Genomic DNA, 25,429 nt, shown 5'->3' on the forward strand with positions numbered 1-25,429 from the left:
AGAGCACACGGAACATTTCCCAGAGAGACAGGCTTCCCAGGATGGGCAAGAGCACGGATAAAACCGACCTCCGCGAGTCTGGGCTGGATGGCAAGGAAATCAGGATCCAAAGGAGCTAGGAGGGTGTGAAGTCAGGGACTAGAGTTCATGGTGAGGGTGAGGAGATGGTTCTGGAAGAAAGAGAAGGAACTTTGGAGTCTGAAGTCCTGGTCGAGCAGCTGTGTGGGATGGCAGCGTCCAGGTGAGTGCTGCTGACAGGGAGTGGACACCATCCAAGTACAGGAACTGTGAGGTCCACGTATTTGTGGGATGTTGAAATGTCCCCAGAGCTGGTGACGGGGTGATGAGGTGGGAGCAAGCGTTAGATGAATGAGAACACCAACCACCAGGGAGGGAAGATGGTGTGAAGAAGAAATTTTACTTGGCTGGCTAGGACAAGAAGAGGAAGAGCTTGTTGAAGGACAGAGGCACCACTGTGGGGGGATGGGAGCTGAGGGCACCACAAGACCCAGTCAGTCAGTCAGGAAGAAACGGGCTGGGGGCAGGAATCAACTTCCCCTGAAGAAGGTTCACTGTGGGCAAAGCTGAGGCCACCCATGAAGAAAGGAGGGCTGAAAGGAGAAGGTGCTGGAGTTTGGAATTTACAGCTTGAGCAATAATTGTGAGCAAGCTGGATGAGGAGTCAGGCTAGAGGGGCGGGAGGGGATTCCAGAGGGAGGCCTCAGGGCGGCGTGGTGAGGAAGCGCTCTCACTCCAAGTGTCCGTGAGACTAGTGAGCCCTCAGCCTGATGGAGAGGAGCCCTGGGAAGGAGGTCCGGAGCAGTGCTCAGTGCGTGGATTCTCAAGTGCCACAAAACTGGGCTGACAAGCATGTGTCTTGGGACTGGAGGACTCCTACGTGCAAGCCTGCCAGTCAGGACACCCGGGCTCTCATGCCAGCTGCCACCAGCTGCTTTATGAGCCTAAGTAATAAGCCTTCTCTTTTCTTTTTTTTTTTTTTTGAGGGTGAGGGGAGCTACTCTGAGTCTTGGACTCCTTTTCTGCAAAATGGGAGTGTTTAGAATAGGTGATCTTTCAGCTTCAAAATGCTGTGATGCTGTGAATCTGTTCCTTGGTCTCTTCATGCCACCACTTCTGCCTGTGTTCAATTATGATGATCCAACTCCACACTGTCTCCATTGGTGGGAAGGATAGACGCTCATTAGAAAAAAGTAGAAGCCCTTGGCTGAGTAAGAATGTCACTACATACTTAGTCCGGGCAGCTGTGAACACAAACATCTCCTTTTCCAAATTAGTTACAGCCCTCCAGCTCTTGGGAGACAAATGAGCAAAAGGCTGAGGCTTGGCAAGTGGAGCCAGGCTGGAGTGGGGGCCCCTCCTCCCCTCAGCAGGATGCTTCAGCACAGGCCCCAACCAGCACAACTCCGACTGATTTTGATCCTTGTGACAACAGAAGTGTCATTGAGGGCAAGTGAGCACTCCCATTTTACAGACGAAGAAATCAGAAACCAGAAAGCTTCAGTAATTTCCCCTACATCTTGTATGCCCGCCACACTCATACTCCAATTCTACCTGCTTTGGATTCCTGAAAAGTGTCACATTTCAAAGCTCCTCTGTTTTTTTGCGTATTTTATATCAATGAGTATTTCCTTGCCTAAATAGCTTAACAATTCATGGATATCTCCTCCTCCACACCCCCCTCAACCCAGTCACCATGCCTCCCATTCCACTTTCCAAACCATATTTGGACATTAATCCCATCACTCACAGTCAAAATGCCATCTAATATGGAAGGAATACGGCTGCAAGATTAGGAGAGCAGAGAATAAATACTGAAACCCATAACACTTTGTCATCCTCTTAGCTCCTGTATGCACTTACTGAAATGCATTTGGCCAAATGAGAAGGGGGGAAAGAGAAATGAATGCTAAAGAAATTAATAGTAATGGCATAAAGAAATTGCATTTTGACTTAATACTATTATTACTTATTATAAGTGATACTATTATAAAGATCTCAGGAACTGTCAATTCTGTGTTTTTTGGACTTGAGAGAAAAAATTTAAATTTACTTTCTGGACCAGGAGAGTAATAATCATTTTATGACTATGTATATTCATTTTCTTAGCCTCAGATGAAAAAGGTGACCAGGGACTAGTTATAACAAATGTTCATGCTTTATTTGTCAGGGCACCCTACATGACCAAAACAATATGGTTTATGGAGTTCCCATGAGAGCAGAGTATTGAACCTAAGTGGAAGAAAAAGATTCTGCCTTCAAGGGATTTGCCTTCTCAGTGGGAATATAGGGCCTAGACACATAAAAGAGTTATAATTAGTTTTACAAAGACTTGCAAGTCACCGCCAAGTGCTGATTGGTAGTGAGCAACAGAGCGTGGGTCTGTGCGGAGCTGACAGAGGAGAAAAGGGCCCTGAATGAGCTGAGGTTGGTGAGGACATGCATAGAGCTGGGAGACCAGGTCACTCTGGGTTACAAACACAGTGTTTGACACAGACCAAGGCTTTGTTCATATTCAGTCAGTGTTTGAGGCAGAGCATATGTTGTTGGAGAGGCGGGCACCAGGTATTGCCAATAGAGGGAATGGTATGCCAAGCTGTAGACCACATCCCCAGAGCTCTAGTGGAAGTTCTGTGTTCTCCTCTAACAACAGTCATCATCATGTTCCAGGCCCTGTAGGTTCATCCTCCTGAGATCCTTACAACTACCGTCTCACGCAGTGATGGCAAATGGGCGTCAGCCAACACGCCAACCCCAACTGGCTGTTAGTAGTTGCTTGGGGCATCATGTGGCTGGCATCCAGGCTTGGTGAGAAAGGGAGTCCTGATGGGCTGTGGGATCTGCCATGGGCAGAGAGTGATGTGGTACCCACAAGTGTATTTGCCATCTCTATTCCAAGAGATGCCCACTGATTAGATTAGGAAACCAGGGTTAAGTTAAAGAACGTTCATAAGCTCATATAGTTGCTTTTTGTGAAGCTAGGGAAGGGTAATATTAGGAAAAGGAACCCCTTTTTCAAGATATTTTCCTTTCATCTGTTGTAAAATTGTCATAATATAACAACTTTAACAGAGCAAGCCACTCTACTACCACCTCCTGGAAAGTTGTCATTAAAAAAAAATAAAGATCTATAGTATCTGTGATGTGAATGCTTTAGATGTGGCATCCTTGTGCAGGACACAGCCTGCACAGCTATACATTGATGACCCTGAACCAGGATTTGAATTGAGATGATCTATAGTGGTTCCACTACCCCACACTGCCTTAATGAAAAAATGAGGCAGTTGTAGAGGAAAGGCAGTAAGGTTTTAGAGGGCCTTAAAATTTTGCCTAAAGAGCTTGGACCTGATGTAATAGGTAAGGTGAAAAGGGCTGTTTATATGCATATGCTCCCCTTAAATCAGACGTTTATAGGTTGAGTACCTATAAAGTTTCGCATTTTGCGAAGCATGTTACACTTTTTAAAATACTTCAGATAGGTTATTTCGTTTGATCCCTACATGTGAAACTACAGTAGATTCCTGAACAAGGAATCATCATCAGTTGTGGGGGAACTGGGGCATGGATCTCAGAGTAGAAGTTATATAAAGCTTCCCTCTTTTAAAAAAGGCATGTGAGGTTGTACTCCTTTCCTCAACTAGGTTTGAATTCTCTTAACTGAAACTGAAATGTGCATTTCATTATTTGATTCATCAGCATCTCGAGTAGACTTGCTAAATCATAGCTCCAATCACGGGATGTGCCAGAATAATTAATTACACTGTGAATCCTCCTGACAGCATTTTCCAGGGACTGAGAGGGAAAAAAAAAAAGACTAAACATAAGAAAACAGGAAAATCTGGGTCATCTTTCTATATATTCATCCTGGGCTTCTTCCATTTGAGTCCTGGCTTTCTGTAATCGAGTGACCTTGAGCAAGTCACCTCCTGAGTTTCCTCCCCTATAAAAATGAGAAGGTGGGAATAGATTATCATTCAAGGTGGCAGGAGGGAAAGAGATGATATATTCAATTAGATAATTTGAGGTGCATTTAAGACAGAAGATTCTTTATAAAAGTGTGGGCAGGGTAAGGGAACCACCGGGGATAGAGCAGTAGCCCAGGGCCAGTAACCACAGGCCGTTGCTGCCCCAGTCCTGAAGGGAAAGTGGAGCACAATTACCAGAATCCAGAGGGAGAGAGCTGTGGAGAGAAGGCTGCCTTGAGAAGGGCAGGACCTTTGCTGAGGGACAGACTGGCATGCCACAGCAAAGGAAACAGAGAAGTAGATTCCCCAGTGCCACTCTCCTTCCTCCCTCTAATCTCCAGTGATGCTCCCCATTGGCCAAACCCAACTAGAAGACAGAAGGCAAAAGAGCTGGGGATGTACTCCATGCAACTCAGCCTCCTACAGCACAAAGCAGGGAGGAGAAGGGCAGAGAGGGAATCGGGGGGTGGGCAGGAGATGCCCAGCACACTCCCTGAGTCCACCCAATATGAACATACTCAGTGTACATCAGACACCCTGTCCTCTTAAAGCATGCCAAATGGAAACATGTTAGAAGAACTTTTTTTTTTTTTTTGAGTAGAGAATGTGCTGGCAACTTAGGGGAACATGGCATAAAGCGTGGAGTCCGCCATGGTAGGTGAGCAGAATACATTTACAGAATGAACAAATACATGAAAGAAAGGAAGTAGCCGCAACTGAGGTCTAACAGCAAAGAACTATGACTCGCTACACATACACACGCGCATGCACATGCACAGACTATCTCTAAAGTAAACTTTAAGCTTCTCACAATAGCATGGAATTTACTAGGCAGTGAGTCAATTCTGAGATTCCAGCCTTGAGGCAGAATCACTGAGGCACCCGAAAGGTCCATTGTTATGCTGTGTCACAAGGCTGGGCAGACCTGGAATCCCATGATTTTAAGTCTGGGAAGGACTTGAGGAAGCAGCTAGTGCCACCTGCCCCTTTCTATTGCAGGGTGGGTTCCATGAGCTAGCTGCAGAAGGGCCTGACTGTCAGATACCCACCTGGACGGGGCAGAGCCTGTGTGGGAGCCATGCCCAACCCCTGCTTCCCCACCAGCCCCCTTTAGGACTCAGTGCCTCACTCCAGTGTGGCAGCTCTCGTAAGTGTGGGAAAGGTTGCTAGTTTAAAAACTTTCAGATCTTAAAAGATCTCAGAGCCCCAAACTTCATGGGTCTTCTAAATAACCTTTGTTTCGCCAAGCTCTCTGCAATCTTAGCATTCACCTCTCAGCACGATTTTCCCACAGCTTCTGCCCAAGTTGTCTTAACTGCATGCACTCTCCCTCGCCATTAACAGAGCCCCTGAAGTAGACTAATACCAGGTCTGAAGACCTAAAGGCTTGGGCTGTTCTTGATACTAATATTACAAATAATAATAAAACCTGCCATTTATTCTGCACTTTCTGGGCATCAGGCTCTGATCCAGACAATCTCACATTCCTTATCTCAACTAACCCTCCCCAGACCCATCGAGTTGGGGATTCTGCTTCTTGTTGCTCATTTGAGGACACTGGGGCAATTGCCCCAGACACTGAGCAGCCTGCCTGCCTGCCAAGTTAGCAGGAGACTCAGCGTATTTCTCTGCACTCACCCCGATGTCTCCCCTGTGCTCTGCAAAGACCTTCAAGGGTAGGAAGAACCTGCTACTTCACCATGTTTGGGGACATGTTATCCTGGTAGTGATGGCCTTGCAAAGAGAGATTCTGTGGACTGTATCACTAACCAAGCCCCAAGGGCTCTGCAGGGCACTTCTCAGGGAGCCTTGTTCAGCCTCTTCACCGCATGCACGTCCTCGACCTGGGTGCTGGAAGACAGGGGGTAGCTAACATTGTCGAGGGCCTACTTTGTGCTTTGTGCTTCAGATAGTCCATGTGACTTAATCCTCCCACAACCTTGTTAAGTAGGAATTATCATTCCCATTGTACAGATGAGGAAACTGAGATTTGCCAAAAGAGTAAAAAGTGAAGTCAGTTCTGTTTTGAAAGCAAATATTCTTTTCACTACACACTGCTCCCTCAGATAATGAAAGAAAAAAGGGAAGACAGGAAAGCTTCAGAGATCATCTTGGTCAACCTGTCACTGATGCAGGGACCTCCTAGAAGGACAGCTCATTCTGTTATGGGACGACTGGAGAAAACATTCTCTGATATAATATGACTTTGGCCTTGGCTGGGTTGGGGGACAGAGTTTAAGAAGGAGGGGAGACCAGGGCCTGGACCAGAGGACTCCCTGAGGCAACTGGAAATGCCAGAATCACAGGAGTGAGCTACCCAGGTGGAGCCATATGAAAATCTGATGAGCCAGCCTTCCAGTCTTCATCCCAGTGTTGGATAAAAACCTCTAAGAGGACAGGGCAGCGGACAGAGAGACATTAATCCACACTCCTTTGCTGTTGAAGCTCAAGTAACTGTAAATCCACTTAATACTGTTATCAACTAATCCACATCTATCTTATTACTTGAAAGGATAGCCAGAGAGATTTCATCAAAAGCTGAAATGAGATGCATATTCTCTACTGCGTTACTCCCCCACCTGTGCCAAGCCTAACAGCAGAGAAAACGAGATTGATTTGCATGCCTGATTCTGAATTTACTCGTAGTAGCTTTTCAGTGATCCCTGCGTTCTTTTCTGAATGCTCCCAAACCATCTGGTTAGATTAAAATTTGGCCAAGGATCTCTGCCAGTATTCCCGCTACGAAATTGATTTTTTAAATTCAGAACACTTACCTACATCTAATCTGCAACAGGCATCTGTGTAACCAAGACAGCCTTGAGTTACCTGCATGACTTACACGACCACACCCTTGGTATCACATCCAGCCTCAGAAATCACCTTTAAGAACCTTTATGAACACAAGACATTTCTCTCGGTTTCATTCTTTTTTTTTTTTTTTTAAGATGATGTTTCTGGGTTTTTTTTGTTTTTTTTTTTTTAAGTTATTTATTTATTTTTGGCTGTGTTGGGTCTTTGTTTCGTGCGAGGGCTTTCTCTAGTTGCGGCGAGCGGGGGCCACTCTTCATCGCGGTGCGCGGGCCTCTCACTATCGCGGCCTCTCTTGTTGCGGAGCACAGCCTCCAGACGCGCAGGCTCAGTAATTGTGGCTCACGGGCCCAGTTGCTCCGCGGTATGTGGGATCTTCCCAGACCAGGGCTTGAACCCGTGTCCCCTGCATTAGCAGGCAGATTCTCAACCACTGCGCCACCAGGGCAGCCCCTCGGTTTCATTCTTGTTAGCAGAACCACTGGACCAAAATGAAGTCAACAAGTTTTTGCTAAGCCCCACTTTGTGCCAGACACTGAGCCAGGCCCTGGAGAAGCCAGAACTGAATAGGGCCCAGTCCAGGCCAATTCAGAGTCTCACCCTAAGGTCCTGATTCTTTCTTCCCATCCCTAATGCCTTCTCCCACTCTTTTTAAGCCACTCTGACCTGAACCACCAAGGACTCAAACCGTTGTCTCTTCTCTCCTCAAGGACAGGGACTGTTTTATTTCTCCATGCCTGCCCAGTAGAGAGCCCCATGTCTTCCATGGAAAAAACACTCAATACACACTTGTAGCAAGGGTAGCAGTGTTGCTAATGGGTTGGGGAAAGAAGACACAGTCTAAAGATAAATTAATTTCTGATTTAGAAGGAAGGGATTACAAAACACATTAACTATAGTGTTGCCGATTAATATGATTGAGTATTAAAACAGATCCTGCAGTACTGTAATTTGGAATGGAAACCATGACATATTCTTCCAGTCAAGCCAAGGGTGATATTTTTCATTATTAGTTTTTGATTAATCCTACTAGATTAATCCTACAGGCTGTACATTTGTTCTTAAGGGTTTAGTTGCTGTTATGTAAATGAATTTTCAGCATCCAGTTCACCTTTAAGGTAATTAAATTAAGTGTGGTGAGTTAAGAACATTAGGCATCTATGAAAAGTACCTGAGAAAAATTTCGTTTGCTCAGATGAGAAGGTGGCCTTCTCTGTTTCTTTTCCTTCATTCCTGTTTCTCCCAGGTCCTGGGTCCTCCACATCCCCTCCCAGTCTCCTCTCCTGCTGGCTCCAACTAATTTGTCAGTTAAAAAAGGACACATGTTGAGTAAAAGTAACAACCTGTTTCATAAACAAGCTCAGCTGCTTCCAAGAGAAACCAGAGGGACTCATGTTCCTTGCTGAGATGCTCCTCTCCTCCATTTTTTGAATTGTGTTCCAGTTTTGATGGTATAATGTTGCTCACGCACGAACTGTGTATTTAACATGAATTGTAGAATCAAAGCTCAGCTGTTGGGTCTAGCAGATTAGAGAACTGAATTTACCTTTTCCTGCCTCCTGGGTAAATATGAAGAAATGTCCCCTTTTAATACAGGATGCATAGCATAGGGTGGATGGGGAGTAGAAAGAGCATGGACTTTTGAGGTAGGCAGGCTTGGCTTTCAGTCAGTCCAGTTCAGTTCATTCATTCATTCATTCATTCGCTGAATACTTATTGAGCACATACTGTGGACCCACCCCATTCTGGGCATTGGGGAGAAGCAAAGAAAACCGCATTCCACAGGGGCTTTGAACCTGCACTCCATATCTTACTAGCTGTGTAAGACATTGGATATATTTGTTCAGTTCTCTGAGCCTCAATTTCCTCACCCATAAAATGGGAATATTAAGAATAAGATTGTTCAAAGAATAAAATAAGATGATATTTATTAAGTACTTAATAAACAAGTTGTAATCCTGGGCGCATGGTTCGTTAGAGGACTGTGGATAGAATTGAAAGGCCTATGAACTTGGAGGGGAAAAAAAATTACATCTTTATTTTTAGAACTTGTGACAGAAATTTAGCAGTTCTTCAATTGTGAATGTAGGAAATAAATCTACTGTAGTAGTATATGTGATTTTGTCACAAATACAAATCTCATTACAGCTGTTGCAGATATCATGAAATACTGTTTAAGCTCATCACTACTTCAAATGGACAGACATTATTAGATCTGCCATGAGATGCTGTTATTAAATGTGTTAATAAAGAAGCATACAGATTACTATATCATAACTTTTTTATATATTGATAACTATATTTCACTTTAATTGGTTTCCTTTGTAGTTCTATGTATTTTATTTTATGTGTTTGGAAACATTACTCTAAGAAGGGGCCCACAGGCCTCACCAGACTGCCAAAGGGGTCTGTGACACACATGAAAAGGGAAGAACATCGACTTAGATGGTGTCTACTACAGTGGTTCTCCAATTTGAACTGTGTTGAAATCACCTGAAGGCCTTGTTAAAACACAAACTGTTGTCTCCTACCCCCAAGTTTCTGACTGAGTAGGCCTGGGGTAAGGCCTCAGGTGAGGCTGATGCCGCCATGGACCACACTGTGAGAACCCTGGCCTAGTACATGATAGGTATTAAATGTTTCTTCCCCATGTTGACCTGACACATGAACAATTTCAGGGCACTGGAGTGCTAGCAAATGATTCAGAGCGACACAGGAATACACCATCTGACTCTGCTAGCCAGGCCATGCTGAGCTTTAGCCCCTCCTCTGCCCATGGCCAAGGTCTTGTGACCCTACTGATTGTAAGCTCAGCCCTTCCCTCGCCTCTAGCTCCAATTCTGATTTAGGCAGGGGCACTTTAGGAAGCACTAAATGTTCTGGGATTCAACATCAAGCCATACTCACATCTTGGAAAGCTCTACCCCCTTGTCCCTTGTCCCCAGGGACGATACATGGCTTCTGCTTTATTCCATGGTACATGAATCCTTGACTCATGCCCTAGCCCCTGTTAGACAAGTGCCTGCCCTCATGCTAGGGTTTGGAGTCCTAGTCTGCATAGTGCAATGACTGAGTCCCTGTTGCCTCCTAGAATTCCAACCTTCCTGCATTTTATGAGCATTGCCTGCTATTGGTCTTCTTTTTAACATGTTTCTCCCTTCTATGGGGCCACGTCCTCTTCAGAACACCTGCATAACCAGCAATACCTATTGCCATGTCCTTCAGATTCCAGATCCTGGGCCTTTGCCAGGCTCAGCACCTGAGACAACTCCTCATTTTGGAGTAAGCTTCTGGGGCCCAGGTTCTGTCTGCTTCAGTTAACCCATCCTTCCGGAGTTCACACACCCTGTCGTGCCACAGATAACACATTTGTCATGCTTTGTGATTTGGGGCAGGATCAAGCCCCAAAGATTAATATAACATCTTTGGAAGTGCTTATGCTTGTGGAATGTTTAGCTCAATTTATCATTTATTGAGCATCTATTAAGTGCTAGGTATTATGCCAAGCCTTAAGGATATAAAAGAAAAAACTAAGATTCAGACCTTGCTTTTTTTTTTTTTTTAAATTAATTAATTAATTAATTTTTTTGGCTGTGTTGGGTCTTCGTTTCTGTGCGAGGGCTTCCTCCAGTTGCGGCAAGCGGGGGCCACTCTTCATCACGGTGCGCGGGCCTCTCACTATCGCGGCCTCTCTTGCTGCGGAGCACAGGCTCCAGACGTGCAGGCTCAGTAGTTGTGGCTCACGGGCCCAGTCGCTCTGCGGCATGTGGGATCCTCCCAGACCAGGGCTCGAACCCATGTCCCCTGCATTGGCAGGCGGACTCTCAACCACTGCGCCACCAGGGAAGCCCCAGACCTTGTTTTGAGAAATGCACAGACTAATATGAGATGTAAACATATAAATAAATAATTGTGGTCTCTTTTCCTCTCCTTTGCATATTCATTTGCATAGTTCTGCTCTAGTTCATAGTTCATCTCTAATTCTTCTTTAAGTGGAGTTTTTTTTTTTTTATCCTGAAGATGACTGGTTGTGAATTCTCCTTTGGCAAGCTTTTAGTCCTTTGCTTTCTTCTCAGAGCTTGTAGCCCCATTCACTACTCCAGTGATCCCAGTGATCACTGGTGTTGAGTTGGGGCTAATAAAGTGATATCCCTCTCCTTTGCTCCATGAAACCAAAGTCATGGGCTTGGACAAAGACCACAGCTTTCCCAGGTGGTGGAGGACCAGGCTTGAACAAAAGTGCTCAACTAACTTCACTTTCCTGCTAAGTCTACCTGATAGTCACACCTCTAATGCTCTCATCTCCCTTTAAAGATACACCATGGTTATGGGGCTCCACTGAATCTCCACTGGATCTGATGTTCTCCCCATAGACCATCATTACTAAGTGAGAGGTAGAGATCATGAGTAAATTATAAGGAAAAGAATGTTAGATGTCATTTTTTTTCCATTCTTTGCTTTTTCAACCAACCTCAGTGTAATTTATGAAACATGACCATGAAGGCTATCTGGATTCTTAGCAATATTATCCGGCCTAAACCAACCCTACAGCTCCAATGTGATCAGTCATGCTGGGGGAACTACTTGACATCCCCTGAACTAGTGCTGCTCTGCTCCAGAGCTGCTGAGATTAATTAGATGTTTAGGAGAGATGGTGAGTCACCAGTGTTTGAGTATCAGTTTAGGAAGTGACCCCAGCATTCTGCTGAATATAACAGCGTGATGAAACACAACTTATATAATAGGAAGTAGGCACCTGGTAGAGCATGGTGACAGATTATCAAGGAGTAAATAACAGGAACTTGTCAGTTGCCCATAAAGCAGCCTACAAAACTAAAAGAATGCAAAAAGTTTAATCATTTACGTAGGCGTATATTAATAGCACCTGTTTTGTGCAGAGAACGGTCCTAGGATTACCTAGACCTGCATATGAGTTGATCCCTGCTGCTATGAAGCCAGAGTCTAAGTAGGGCAGGCAGGATGTCGAAGGCTGTTGGTGTGTCTATGTATGCACGCACGTGTGCCATAACTATTATGGAAGAGTCCAACAGAAACAAAAATAACAATCTAAGAAAATATGCTGAGCAGAGAAGACCAAAATAACTCCAGACACACTGGGTCCTTCTTGCCTTTGAATGTGGACTGAGATCCAGGAATAAGCACAGGATAACATGAGGCCTGCGGAGAGGGGGTCAGACACACAAGCTGTCAGTGCTGGGTCTGGCCCTGTCTGTGACTCTGATTCTGTCTCATAAAATGACAGATCAGTAAATGAGCAGGAAATTCAATGAAATAGTGTTTAATACCTAGTAAGGTGACTGGTACATAGTATGCATGGAGTAAATGTCTCCCCATCTCCTGAATCATCTACCATTAACCCCATTTTACAGATTAGGAAACAGCTTCAGAGAGGTTAAGTGAGCTGCCCAAGGTCACAGGACTGTGAACTACAGAGACAGGACTTCCAACCTTGCATCTGGTGCTCTGAACACTGTACCATGTTGCCTCCCATTTCACATTTTCATGGATTAACCATCTCAAGTAGAGTCCTTTCTTCAGCTGATGTTGGAGTTCATAAGTAGCACAATTCTAATCAGATGCAACCACCTTTCCTCAAAATCCATGCTGGGACTTGGAAGAACAGTGCCACCTTATCATCTAACCTGAATCCTATTCCCTCAGCTTCAGATTCAGTCAGAGCCACAGACAACTGTCTGGGGGCTCAGCAGTTCCCTCCCACACAGCTCTCCCACCTCATGCTCAGCTGCTGTTCTACATGCAGCAGAGAGCTGATGGGAAGCCTCCGTTCAAGCTCCCCCACATGCTACTCTGTTTATTTCAGTCCCTTTTGGGCCATGATCCCAAACTGGCAATCCTTAGAAATCCAATTTTTGTCTACTTTTTTGATGACTCCAGAGTTCAGAAAGAGTTGCTTTTTAATTAATTCTACCTTCCAGAAGCTGGAAATGCGTAGTCCTGCTATCAGTGGTCCCCTCTAACTCTTCTGGAAAATGTGTATGGACCTGTTAGTTGGCATTGTTTTGGGTCATTATTTTTCTCTTAAGACTCTACTTTAGAAAAACTTGCATTTTTGAAATTGCTGTCCTTTAATTCCATAGGCAGTTGATTTAAGCTTCATTTTTTTCCATTAAATGAAAATTAAATTAAGCTCATTATTGTATTCGACAGGCATTGATTGTACTCACTTTGGTTTTAATTAAATGCTACTATTCATTATTTCCTCCAGTGTAGTACTTTTAATTTTGTTTGGTATATAATTTGGGGTTACAACAATATCAGTAAATTATCCCGCATAAATAATATTCAAAGAGAAAAACATACAAAACACACTGTGAAAGCAATTTGAAGGTATTTGCTTATTGTTTTTAATTTATTGGTAGGATATTTATCAGGGAATATTTTTCCATGTTGTTCCTTTGTGATAAAACAGGGCATGCTCATATCTCTCTTAAGCAGCTCTGACTTTTGTAGTTAATGGATGACTTCAAGACATCATTGATCTTAAAAATGTGCTGACTTTATGTGCAACACTGAAGTTATGGTCCAGGGGGTAGATGTTTGAATTTAAGTCTAAGAACATTATCAGAAAGCTTCAGAAAAATGTCCAGAGAAGCTTATTTAGTTTTTTCCTATAGCATTTGTGAAGCACTCATTTCATGCCAGTCTCCTGGGTCCTGGAAATGCATGGAATGATAGAGGACCACGGACCTTGTCCTTCTGGTACTTGTATTCTAAAAGGTAGGAGATAACCTAATATATACTGACTCCAACCCTCCAAGAAAACAAGACTCCCATTAACCTGCTGGCAATGCCTGGGCCTTTCTCTGCAAGTCTAGACTTTGAGGAAGATCATGTATTTTGCACTCCCTTCCTCTAAATATATCAGAATGATAGATATGGAATAACATAACTGGGCTCAAAAGTACAGATACCATCTCTCAAATCCAGAACAGAAGTGGAAAATAGTGAGTAGATCAAGCTGCAGGCCTCCGGGGCTCTGGGTAGAGAAGCAGTCCATTCAGCTAGGAATTTGGCCCCTACTTGTAAGTAGTTCTAAGGGTGACCACCAAGGTGAGAGCTCAGTTGTCAGTGCTTTAGCCAGGGTTGACAATGGCATAAGCTCCCCCAGTCATACAGGGAGCCTAGGCTAGTGTTTTTAGCAAGCCATAGTCCTATGGAGAATGTCTTGTGACCTGGAGCTGAAGCAAATTGCCAGTGATTGGATCTGATTCTGGCCTTGAGAGAGTTGCAAGTGCCACGCAAACAACTGCACAAGGAGGGGCGAGGCTGGCTGGGAAAAGGAGGACATGTAAACAAACAAATCACTCAAAATGAGCCTAGCCTTCAAGTACAAAATCCGAAAATGTAAAAACATGTCAAGAAGAAAGGCTAAAATCAATGATCAGGATATGAATGCTCTTCAGATTAAAAGAAACTTATGTACCAGTCTGAATTGGTTTTAAAACAAGTACATTTAGTATATACTCAAATAGATACATAAAGGAAACTTCTGTTTAAAAAGTTAGTTAACAGAAGTTATGAAACAAAAGCAGGCTGACATGAAATAAGAACAGGGAGATATGAAAAGGAACCAATTACAAATATTAGAAATAAAAAGATAGTCATTAAAAATAAAATAAAAATAAAATTTTAAGTAAAATTTAACAGCTTACTAGATGAGATGAACTCTGGAATGGTCTTGTTCAAATGGAAAATTAGTGGAGTTTATGATTATACTCAAGGATTCACCCAGAATGCAGCAGAGAGAGACAAAGAGACTTTCTCAGTTTTTAAAAAAGCAGTTCAAGACGTGGAAGATAGAGAGGGTCTTACATAGTCAGGTGTCAGGAGAGAGTAGAAGGGACAGAGGAGAATCAATACTTGGGGAAATAATGTGAGAATTTTCCAGATGTGAAGAAAGGCAGAATTCTTTAGATAGAAAGTTCACTCCAAGTATGCAGCAGAATTAAGGAATATATATACATATATTCCTTAATTATACATATATATCAAGAATAATAAAGAGAAAAACCTTAAAAAACTAGTAGAATATTTTTATTTGAGGTATAATTGATATATTAGTTTCGGGTATCTAACATAATGATTTGGTATTTGTATACATTGCCCAAGTAGAATATTTTTTAAAGGCATTAGCTATAATCAGAATGTCAAACTTCTCATTAGCAACAAAAGATACCAGAAAACAGTAGTCTGATAATATCTTCAAATTGCTGAAGGAAAGCTGTCAACCTAGAATTTTTTTTTCTTTAAAAAAATTTTTTAAATTTTTTATGCAAGTTTAAAAGGTTACTTTCGATTTACAGTTATTACAAAATGTTGGCTATATTCCCTGTGTTGTACAATACATCCTTGAGCCTATCTTATACCCAATAGGTTGTGCCTTCTACTTCCCCACCCCTATATTGCCCTTCCCCCCCCAACTGGTAACCACTAGTTTGTTCTGTCTGTGAATATGCTTCTTTTTTGTTATATTCGCTAGTTTGTTGTATTTTTTAGATTCTACATATAAGTGATCTCATACAGTATTTGTCTTTGTCTGTCTGACTTATTTCACTTAGCATAATGCCCTCCAGGTCCATCCACGTTGCTGCAAATGGCAAAATTTTGTTCTTTTTTATGGCTGAGTAGTATTCCATTGTGTGTATATACTACATCTTCTTTATCCATTCATCTGTTGTTTGGACACTTAGATTGCTTCTATATATTGGCAATCGTAAATAATGCTGCTAGGAACATTGGGGTGCATGTATCTTTTTGAAATAGTGTTTTTGTTTTCTTCAGATATATGCCTGGGAGTGGAATTGCTGGATCATATGGTAGTTCTATCTTTTTTTTTTTTTTTGAGAAACCTCCATACTATTTTCCATAGTGTCTGCACCAACTTACATTCATACCAATGGTGTATGAGGGTTTCCTTTTCTCCACATCCTCTCTAACATTTGTTATTTGTGTTTTTTGATGATAACCATTCCGACAGGTGTGAGGTGATATCTCACTGTGGTTGTGAATTGAATTTCCCTGATGAATAGCAATGTCGAGCATCTTTTCATGTGCCTGTTGGCCATGTGCATTTCCTCTTTTGAAAAATGTCTATTCAGTTCTTCTGTCCATTTTTTTAATTGGGCTGTTTGCTTCTTTGATGTTGAGTTTTATAAGCTGTTTAGATATGTTGGATATTAATCTCTTATCAGTCATATCATTTTTTTTTAACAAATTGCAATAAGCTTGAAAGCAATTGTTGTTTCTACTTATAGTCATATCATTTCTAAATACTTTCTCCCATTGAGTAGGTTGTCTTTTTGTTTTGTTGATGGTTTCCTTTGCTGTACAAAAGCTTTTAAGTTTAATTAGGTTGCATTTGTTTATTTTTGCTTTTGTTTCTTTTACTTTAGAAGATGGATCCAAAAAAATATTCCTGCAATTTATGGCAAAGAGTGTTCTGCCTATGTTTACTTCTTGGAGTTTTATAGTATCTGGTCTTACATTTAGGTCTTTAATCCAATTTGGGTTTGTTTTTTTTTTTAACATCTTTATTGGAGTATAATTGCTTTACAATGGTGTGTTAGTTTCTGCTTTATAACAAAGTGAATCAGCTATACATATACATATATCCCCATATCTCCTCCCTCTTGCGTCTCCCTCCCACCCTCCCTATCCCACCCCTCTAGGTGGTCACAAAACACCGAGCTGATCTCCCTGTGCTATGCGGCTGCTTCCCACTAGCTATCTATTTTACATTTGGTAGTGTATATATGTCCATGCCACTCTCTCACTTCATCCCAGCTCACCCTTCCCCCTCCCCGTGTCCTCAAGTCCTTCTCTACATCTGCGTCTTTATTCCTGTCCTGCCCCTAGGTTCTTCAGAACCTTCTTTTTTTTTTTTTTTTTAGATTCTATATATATGTGTTAGCATATGGTATTTGTTTTTCTCTTTCTGACTTACTTCACTCTGTATGACAGACTCTAGGTCCATCCACCTCACTACAAATAACTCAATTTCATTTCTTTTTATGGCTGAGTAATATTCCATTGTATATATGTGCCACATCTTCCTCATCCATTCATCTGTCGATGGACCCTTAGGTTGCTTCCATGTCCTGACTATTGTAAATAGAGCTGCAATGAACGTTGTTGTACATGACTTTTTTGAATTATGGTTTTCTCAGGGTATATGCCCAGTAGTGGGATTGCTGGGTCATATGGTAGTTCTATTTTTAGTTTTTTAAGGAACCTCCATACTGTTCTCCATAGTGGCTGTATCAATTTATTTTCCCACCACCAGTGCAAGAGGGTTCCCTTTTCTCCACACCCTCTCCAGCATTTATTGTTTGTAGATTTTTTGATGATGGCCATTCTGATGGTGTGAGGTGATACCTCATTTTAGTTTTGATTTGCATTTCTCTAATAATTAGTGATGCTGAGCATCCTTTCATGTGTTTGTTGGCAATCTGTATATCTTCTTTGGAGAAATGTCTATTTAGGTCTTCTGCCCATTTTTGGATTGGGTTGTTTGTTTTTTTGATATTGAGCTGCATGAGCTGCTTGTAAATTTTGGAGATTAATCCTTTGTCAGCTGCTTCGTTTGCAAATATTTTCTCCCATTCTGAGGGTTGTCTTTTCGTCTTGTTTATGGTTTCCCTTGCTGTGCAAAAGCTTTTAAGTTTCATTAGGTCCCATTTGTTTATTTTTGTTTTTATTTCCATTTCTCTAGGAGGTGGGTCAAAAAGGATCTTGCTGTGATTTATGTCATAGAGTGTTCTGCCTCTGTTTTTCTCTAAGAGTTTTATAGTGTCTGGCCTTACATTTAGGTCTTTAATTCATTTTTGTATATGGGTTTAGAAGAATGTTCTAATTTCTTTCTTTTACATGTAACTGTCCAGTTTTCCCAGCACCAATCTTTCTCCATTGTATATTCTTGCCTTCTTTGTCATAGATTAATTGATCATAAGTGCATGGGTTTATTTCTGGGCTCTCTATCCTGTTACATTGATCTATGTGTCTGTTTTTGTGGCAGTACCGTACTGTTTTGATGACTTTAGTTTTGTAGTCTGAAATCAGGGAGAGTGATTCCTCCAACTCTGTTCTTCTTTCTCAGGATTGTTTTCAATATTCAGTCAACCTAGAACTTTAAGTCCTCTAAAGTATCATTGAGGAATAGGGTCAAAACTAAGACATTTTCAGAATTATTAGGACTAAGAGACTTTACAATCCGTAGACTCTCATGAAGAGAATATTAAAGGATGTATTTCATCAAAAAGGAAAATAAATCTGGAGGGAAGGTATGGGATAGAAGAAACAGTAGCACAGAAAAGATTAAAATATGTTGGTAAATTTTAAAATATTATAATTAATCATTGATTACAAGAAATAATTTAGGATATTTTAAAAGGTAAAACTAAAACTCTAAAAAAAGTAAAACAAAATTGCAAGTGGTGTTCAATGGTATTTTAAGGATGGTAAGTTCCATGTTGTTTTGGGGAGAAGGATAGAAACACAGAAAAAATTCAGTTTAGTTTTTCTTAAAAATCAATTATAGTTAAGTATGTATGTAAAATTTTAAGACTATTTCAAAGAATAGAAAGATAATCTATAGCTTCTAATTGAGCTGAGGGTAAAGTTAATATAATATGCATAGCATATACTATATATGCTATAGTATATATGGTATCTATACTATATATGATATAGTATAGATCTATCTAATAGAAGGTAAGGGGAAAAAATAAAGAAAGAAAATTGTAAAATATCAAAGAGATAATGATGGTTGTTGGTAGAAATAGGTTAAATATATCAGTAATCACACAAAAAGGTAAATTAACTAAAGTCACCTATTAAAAAGACAGATTTTCACAATGAATTAAAAAGATAAACATAATCTAGCTACATACTCCTTACAAGAAGCACACCTAAACGAAACCACACAGAAAAATTGAAAATAAGGATATGAAAAAAGACATACCATGTGACCAAAAGAAATGATTAATATCAGACAAAATGGAACTCACAGCAAAAACTTGTAATATGGATAAAGGGACACAACAAAAATAATAAAAGAAGACTCTAGCAAGAAGACGTAGCAGCAGTAAATGTTCATGTACTTAATGATGTGGCCTAGTTATATATAAAGTAAAAGAAAACTGAGCAAAAACAAAGAGGAACTGAAAAAGCCACTCTATCAGAAATTTGAAAAACAGAAAAATAATTAGTAAGGATACAGAAAATTTTAAAGAAATTAACATGTAACATCTTATTATGAACCCAATAAGTATAGAGTCGGCATTCTTTCCACAGACACATAAAACAGTTATAAAAATGTACCACATTCTATATTCAGAAGTCTTACATTTCCCAGGACTGATGCCCTAGAAATCATATTCTCTGATCACAGTGCAATTAAATTTAAAATAAAAATAATACCAACATATGTTTGAAAACATAAAAATGTCCTAAATGACTCATGTATTAAAAGACAACCACAGTGGAAATTACTAAATATTTAGAACTGGTATACAATAAAAGTACTAATGAAAATTTGTGAAATGCAGCTACAGTGAATTTTGAGATCAAATTTATAGCCTTATATACAGTTTCCAAAAAAATTTATTATTTAACTCAACAAGCTACAAATTTAAAACCTAATAAAACTTAAAGAAAATATTTTTTTAAGAAGGGTAATAAAGAGTGGTTAGCAAAGCTGGTTCTTTGGAAAAAACTAATAAGTCAAACAAAAGAGAAAAAGGAAAATCAGGCAATAACTACAGCTACAGTAGAACTTTTAAAAAATAAATTCAATGTCAATAAATTTGAAAACTTAGATGAAACAATTTTCTGGAAACAGATAAATTGCAAACATTGACTCAAAAAGAAACAGAAACGCCAAATAAACTGATAATGATTAATGAAAGTGAATCAATAATCAACCTCTTCAACACCCCGTAAAAGATGCAAGATCCTTTCTAACCCCCCAGAAACAGATAAATAAACCTTATCTTTTACAAACTATTTCAAAGAATAGAAAAAAAGGTAAAACTACCTAACTCATTTAATATGGCCAGCATACTCTTGATAACAAAACTGACAATAAAGGAACACTTTAGACCAATCTGATTTAATACCATAAGTCCTAAATAAAATACAAGCAACCAAATACATCAGTGTATTTTAAAAGTATATATAGCATAACCCATTATGATTTGTCCCAGGAATGCAGGGATGGATCAGTAACGGAAAACCTATTAAATAGACAAAGCCATTTTATCTATCTGTCTATCTATCTATCTATCTATCTAATTACCTACCTGTGTAATAATAATATAAAAACATTCATGAAATAGAAAAACACCAAAGTCTAGATAGTGACTACATCTATGAAGAGAGGGAAAAAAATAGGATTCAGGAGGATAGAGTGGCTTCAACTTAAAATATATATTATTACATTAAACAAAACCTAAATCAAAATGGTAAAAAAATAATGATTTGATAAAGCTGGGTTGGGAACACAGGTGTTACTTAAATTATTCTCTAAGGGTTTCTACGTGTTAAAAGTATTTCACAATTTAAAGTAAAATGTTTCTTAGGGATCATCTGTCTTGGGACTTCTCATGCTTGGATGTACATGTAAATCATATGAGAATCTTACTAAAATGCAGATGCCCGTTGGGTAGGTCTCTGGGCTGGGGCCTGAGATTCTGTACGTCTGAAAAGTTCCCAGGTGATACTGATGCTACTGGTGCATGGACCACCACGCAAGAGTAGTTCTCAAACCTGGACATACATTAGAGTCGGTTGGGGAGCTTTAAAGAGAACCTGATGCCTGTGCCCCTGCCCCAGAGATTCTGATTCGGTTGGTCTGGGGTGGTGCCTACATACTGGTCCTTTTGGAAAGCTCCTCAAGTGATGCTAGCATACAGATGTGATTTAAAACCATTGAGTGCAACTCATTTTATAGCTAAGGAAACTAAGGCTCAGGAGAGGCAGATCCGTGTTCAGGTTGTGCAGCTTGCTGGCCACTAGAACCTACTCTTGCAATTCTTTTTCCAGTTCTCTTTCTAGGCACAAAATATTTACTTCAATCCCTTCCAAGTTCCTGCCCTTCAGGTTTCCAGTTATAGGGTGTCTGTTGCTCATTCACTCTTAGCCCAATAACTGTGTAGTCACAGCCGAGTGAAATAGGATTGGGCAGATCCAAAGCATGGTTGTAAATCAAGTCAGACTGCCACTGGCACTCTTCAGCCACCTCCCTTCCCATCCATTGCCCCTCCAGGCACAAACGGAAACACTCTTGTGGAAGTTCTTGCCATGGATTTGAATAAATGACATCACGGAGGAATAAAGAACTTTCTTCTCCAAAGTTCTTCAGGTTTTTGTTTTGTTTTGTTTTGCTTTGTTTTCTCTTGCACAGCACTCTCCTGCTCTCTCATCAGCTGAAATATACAACACTGCAGTCATTCCATTGCACTAACAACACTCATTTATGTGCAAAGGACCCATGAGAACCACTCACCCATGAGAATCACGCATTTCTTTTCATGCCGAAGAAAGCCTTAGTACGTGACCTCGTGTCACGCCATTAACTTGACACAGGTTTAAAACATTAGGTAAACTTTTCCCAGGTGTTCCCAGCTTTCATTCTTCTAGCCTTGATCTCTGTTTTTCCTTACTAATCCACACTGATTTGATAATCCTCCCTCAGATGTAGGCATAGACATCTTTCACCCTTAGTTCTCCTTGACCTTGAACAAGTAGGATTTATGCCTGAACTTCAAGTCCACCTTCAGATACAGAATTCTGGAACTACAGACTTTAAGAGTTTAGAGACTAGAAAATCTTGCAAATCAGCCTTCCCTTTTGTAAAGCCACAGCGGTGGCATAACTTACTCCTACTCATGGCATGTTTTCCAGTGATATCTCATACTGACCAGCTGAATCCTACCCCTAGCAATACCTTTCCAAGCCCAGAGAGAGCCTTTATGGTTCAAACACTAGTGGGGTTTTCATTTCTAATACTGGTCTCATACCAGGACTGTCTCAGGGGAAATAGGCAATGACTGGTTAGGATTCACCCAGGGGTTACACTAAAGGTTTATACTTTGTCCATTTGGGATCTGTGGTCACAGGCAAAAAGGGAAAGGCACAATTGGCTTAATTAGCATTTCTAACAAGCCCCCTGAACGGGCCATATTCTTTCTTCTAAGGCAGGTAGGATGTGGGGCAATTAATTACTTTCCTTTTTTTGTAAGAAGAACTGAGGTTTAAGAAAATCAATCCACAAGTCATTCTGTTGCTGGGTTTTAAATAGTACCTTGACCCTCTTTCCTGAATACAAAGTAACTACTGTATCAATAGTCCTTCCTTTTTACTTATCATTTTTCAGGGCAGGAAAGCTGTGAACCATGTAAAGAGAAAAATGACAGCTGCAGAGGAGTCCCAGAAAATCATATTTAAGGTGTACAAAGATGAAAACTTCAGACTCAAAAATCATCAGAAATGAAAAGTACTTAGAGACAATGAGTCTAACACCGTTGAAGAAATTGCAGCCTAAAGAAGTAGCTTTGCCAAAGTCAGAGACTCTAGAAAGCTAAAGAAAGACAGGGACCTAGGGTCTGGCAGGCACAGAATAATCAGTTAAGGTGGGCCTTTATTTATGCAATGTGTGCTGATAAAATAGTACACATAAATTGATTTTTGGTAAAATCAAATTATAAGTGAAGTCTATTACAGGAGCTTGCAGTTTACAGGAATCCTATGATAAAGACAGAAAAACAAATTTCCCTTCCCCATTGCTTAATCTGGGTTTGTCCACGGGGAGTTGCTTGAAGCCAAATATATTGGCAAGTTAATGAGTTCTTTCTTACTGCTGAGTTTGTTTTCTTACTATGATGAAATGGTAAAATAGTTAAAGCAATAAACTACAGGTCAGGAATCCAAGTTCTAGTTCAGATCTACAATACCACTAACCAGTTATGTGGGCTTGGATGAGTCACTGAACCTCCATAGGCAGCTATTTCCTCACCAGCTGTTTTGGAATAATCTCTAAGGCCTCCCCTTCCCTAAATCTGTTACTGATCCTCAGACACAGGAACATAGGCCCCCAGTAGAGGAATACACTCAGGTGCCATATGCCGTGACTCAAAGGACCACACTCGATCTCTTTTTCCTTGTTTAGGACCTCGCTCAGAGTGTGATCCTTGCTCATCAGCAGCATTATCACCTGGGAGCTCATTAGAAACGCGGAATCTCAGGCCTCACCCAGACCTGCCAAATTGCCAAATCTGCATTATAGCAAGGTCTCTAGGAGATTCATATGTGCATTGAGAAGCATTGGCTTAGGACACCTTGTCTGGCTTCCCAGATGATAGGTAGCTTTTCTGGGAGCTTCCTCGCTGCCCATTTTCGCATCCACCTGTGTGTTGATAGTGCCTGTCAGGCTCTAGCTGACCCAGCCAGCCCCAGTTCTGCTTCCCTTCTTGTGTCTGACTGACCTCTCCTCTTGGCTGGTGTGTAAAGTAATTGGGTAGGTTGACAAACAACAGCAAGAAAGGTAAACATGTCCCTGGAGCAGGGGGACAACAAAAAAGCAGAGACAAGACATATAAACAGACAACCAGGAATCACTTAGTTCAGAGATAAAAAGTCCCGTACAACTCAATCAGCTCTGAAAATACTTACAATATAAGTTATGTCTATTTAAGGAGTCATTAGACAAGTTTTTCTAGGTCAAGAATAAAAAACAAAAAAGACAAATAAATAAAAGAAAAATAAGAATATAAACAGGCAGTTCACAAAAGAGAACTAGAATCGTCAATAAATCCATGAAAAGATGTTCAACCTCAGGGAATTAAAATTAAAGCAACGAGATAACCGTTTCAACATCTCTCCAAATGGCAAAAAATATATCTTTCATTCTTTTTTAAAATAATATTTGACTTTTAATTGTGAAATATTGCAGACATACAGAAAATAATATAACAAACACCCATGTACCCACTGCTTAGAATAGATATTAACATTTTGCCCTATTTGCTTTTTTTTTTTTACCCCTTTTTTAGTTGATAAAGCTAAAGCTTGGCTCCGTTCCCCCTTTATCTCCCCCGTCACTCTCCTGAAGTTGCTGGGTGTTAATTCCATGTGAGACTTGGTACTTTTCCTACATATGAATGTGTCCACAGTCAATGCATATTCTTGTTTTGATCATACTATGTATGTCTTTTAGAACTTGTATTTCTTCGCTCCACATTGGGGGATTTTTCTGTGTTGATATATAGTTTATCCATTCTTTTTAAACGGCTTTTTATCATTTAATTGAATGAATACAACAGTGAGTCACAGGTTGAAGGGAATGAAAAAAAGACTAACAAATTTTAGTTCTTTGTCTAGTATATTTTAGGTCAAAGATTTCTGTACCAGATTCCACGAATCCCATGCCCCTTTTCCTGGTCTAAACCTGTGGCTTCCGCCCCTGAGATGAATGCTGCCCTCCACATTTTACTAACTTCTCCCAAGGTCACTGCCAGAATGGAAGCACTCATGTCTCTCGGTGGTGGCAGAAGGGCAGAGGACCAGCAACCCTTAGGGCCTACAGTAAAGCTGCCTCATGGTCCCCTGTCTTACCCCATAGTCTGCAATCAAAGTGTCCATGATTGGAAAAGGCTCAACTCCTTGCATCCAACAATACAGGGAGAAAATGCAAATACTTTAACGCTACGATTTATCCTAAAGGAGATTTGCAAAGCCGCATGCCTGAGATTTAGGGTGTGACATCCAGAGATTTCATGCACTGTATTTCTCATTTATGGGCCTCAATTTAGTTAAGAGAAAAGAAGCTATCTAGAGCAAAAACACCCTAAAGCTTTGGTAAAATGGGATATTTAATTAATTCCAAAATCACCATGTGGATAAAAAGTGAGTTTCAGACCCATGTGTTCAAGCATCCCCTGCCCTGCTTATTAACTCCCTCCTAGGTCTTGGTGACAGGGCTGTGCTCTGAGAAACCTGTGCTTAAGAGCTCAAATCCTACAGCTTTCTCACGCAGGCCTGGAGCCTAGAAAGCTCAGGGTGGAACCTTTCCCCTAAGTAACCTGGTGATGTGAATTGATTTGCATATGCAAATGATGCATTCCTAGTTGGTCTGCAGGAGCCTGGAGAGCACAAAATAAGTCCTCTACTTCAAAGCTCTCCTGAAAAAGCACAGAGTAAGGGAGTAGTGAAGAGAAAGCAGCAGCCACCAGGGAGACAAGTCCTCCACCTGCCCATGGCTATTTCCACATGCACACACGGATGACAGCACCTGCCCTACCTTTCTTGGAAGGAGCTTGAGTGACTCATGGCAGACAATGGATGTGAGGGCTGTCTTGAGGCTGCAATGCACTTCATACAAGATAAGAATCATTGTAGTCACGTGCACAGTACAAGATGGTTTGTTGATTGACTCTAAAAAGAGATTATAGGAGAGAGACGTATACCACATTCATTTATAGGTTTATATGTATGAACATGTTTATGTTCACCTGTGTGTATTCATATTCATATTTGTGATTATATTGATATTCATATTTCTATCTATTCGGTCTGGAGCCAAAAGCAGGGAACCTAGAGAG

General features: G+C 40.8%; 1 protein-coding gene across 5 annotated transcripts in view; it reads left to right on the plus strand.

The window, feature by feature from the left end:
• The window catches only part of LOC309643433 (homeobox protein Mohawk-like), a 192,285-nt gene that overhangs the window by 10,059 nt on the left and 156,797 nt on the right, over positions 1 to 25,429 (plus strand). Inside the window, exon 2 of one of the 5 annotated variants that reach the window (XM_082426170.1) lies at positions 1,296 to 21,329. The exons of the other annotated variants lie outside the window; for them this stretch is intronic. Coding sequence (XP_082282296.1) covers positions 1,296 to 1,327 — 32 coding nt within the window. The 3' untranslated portion in view covers positions 1,328 to 21,329. Of the gene's footprint in view, positions 1 to 1,295; positions 21,330 to 25,429 lie in introns of those variants that run through there. 5 annotated transcript variants of the gene reach the window in all.

This window comes from Balaenoptera physalus (assembly GCF_965194825.1).
Source record: "Balaenoptera physalus genome assembly, chromosome: 15".
Classification (NCBI taxonomy): domain Eukaryota; kingdom Metazoa; phylum Chordata; class Mammalia; order Artiodactyla; family Balaenopteridae; genus Balaenoptera; species Balaenoptera physalus.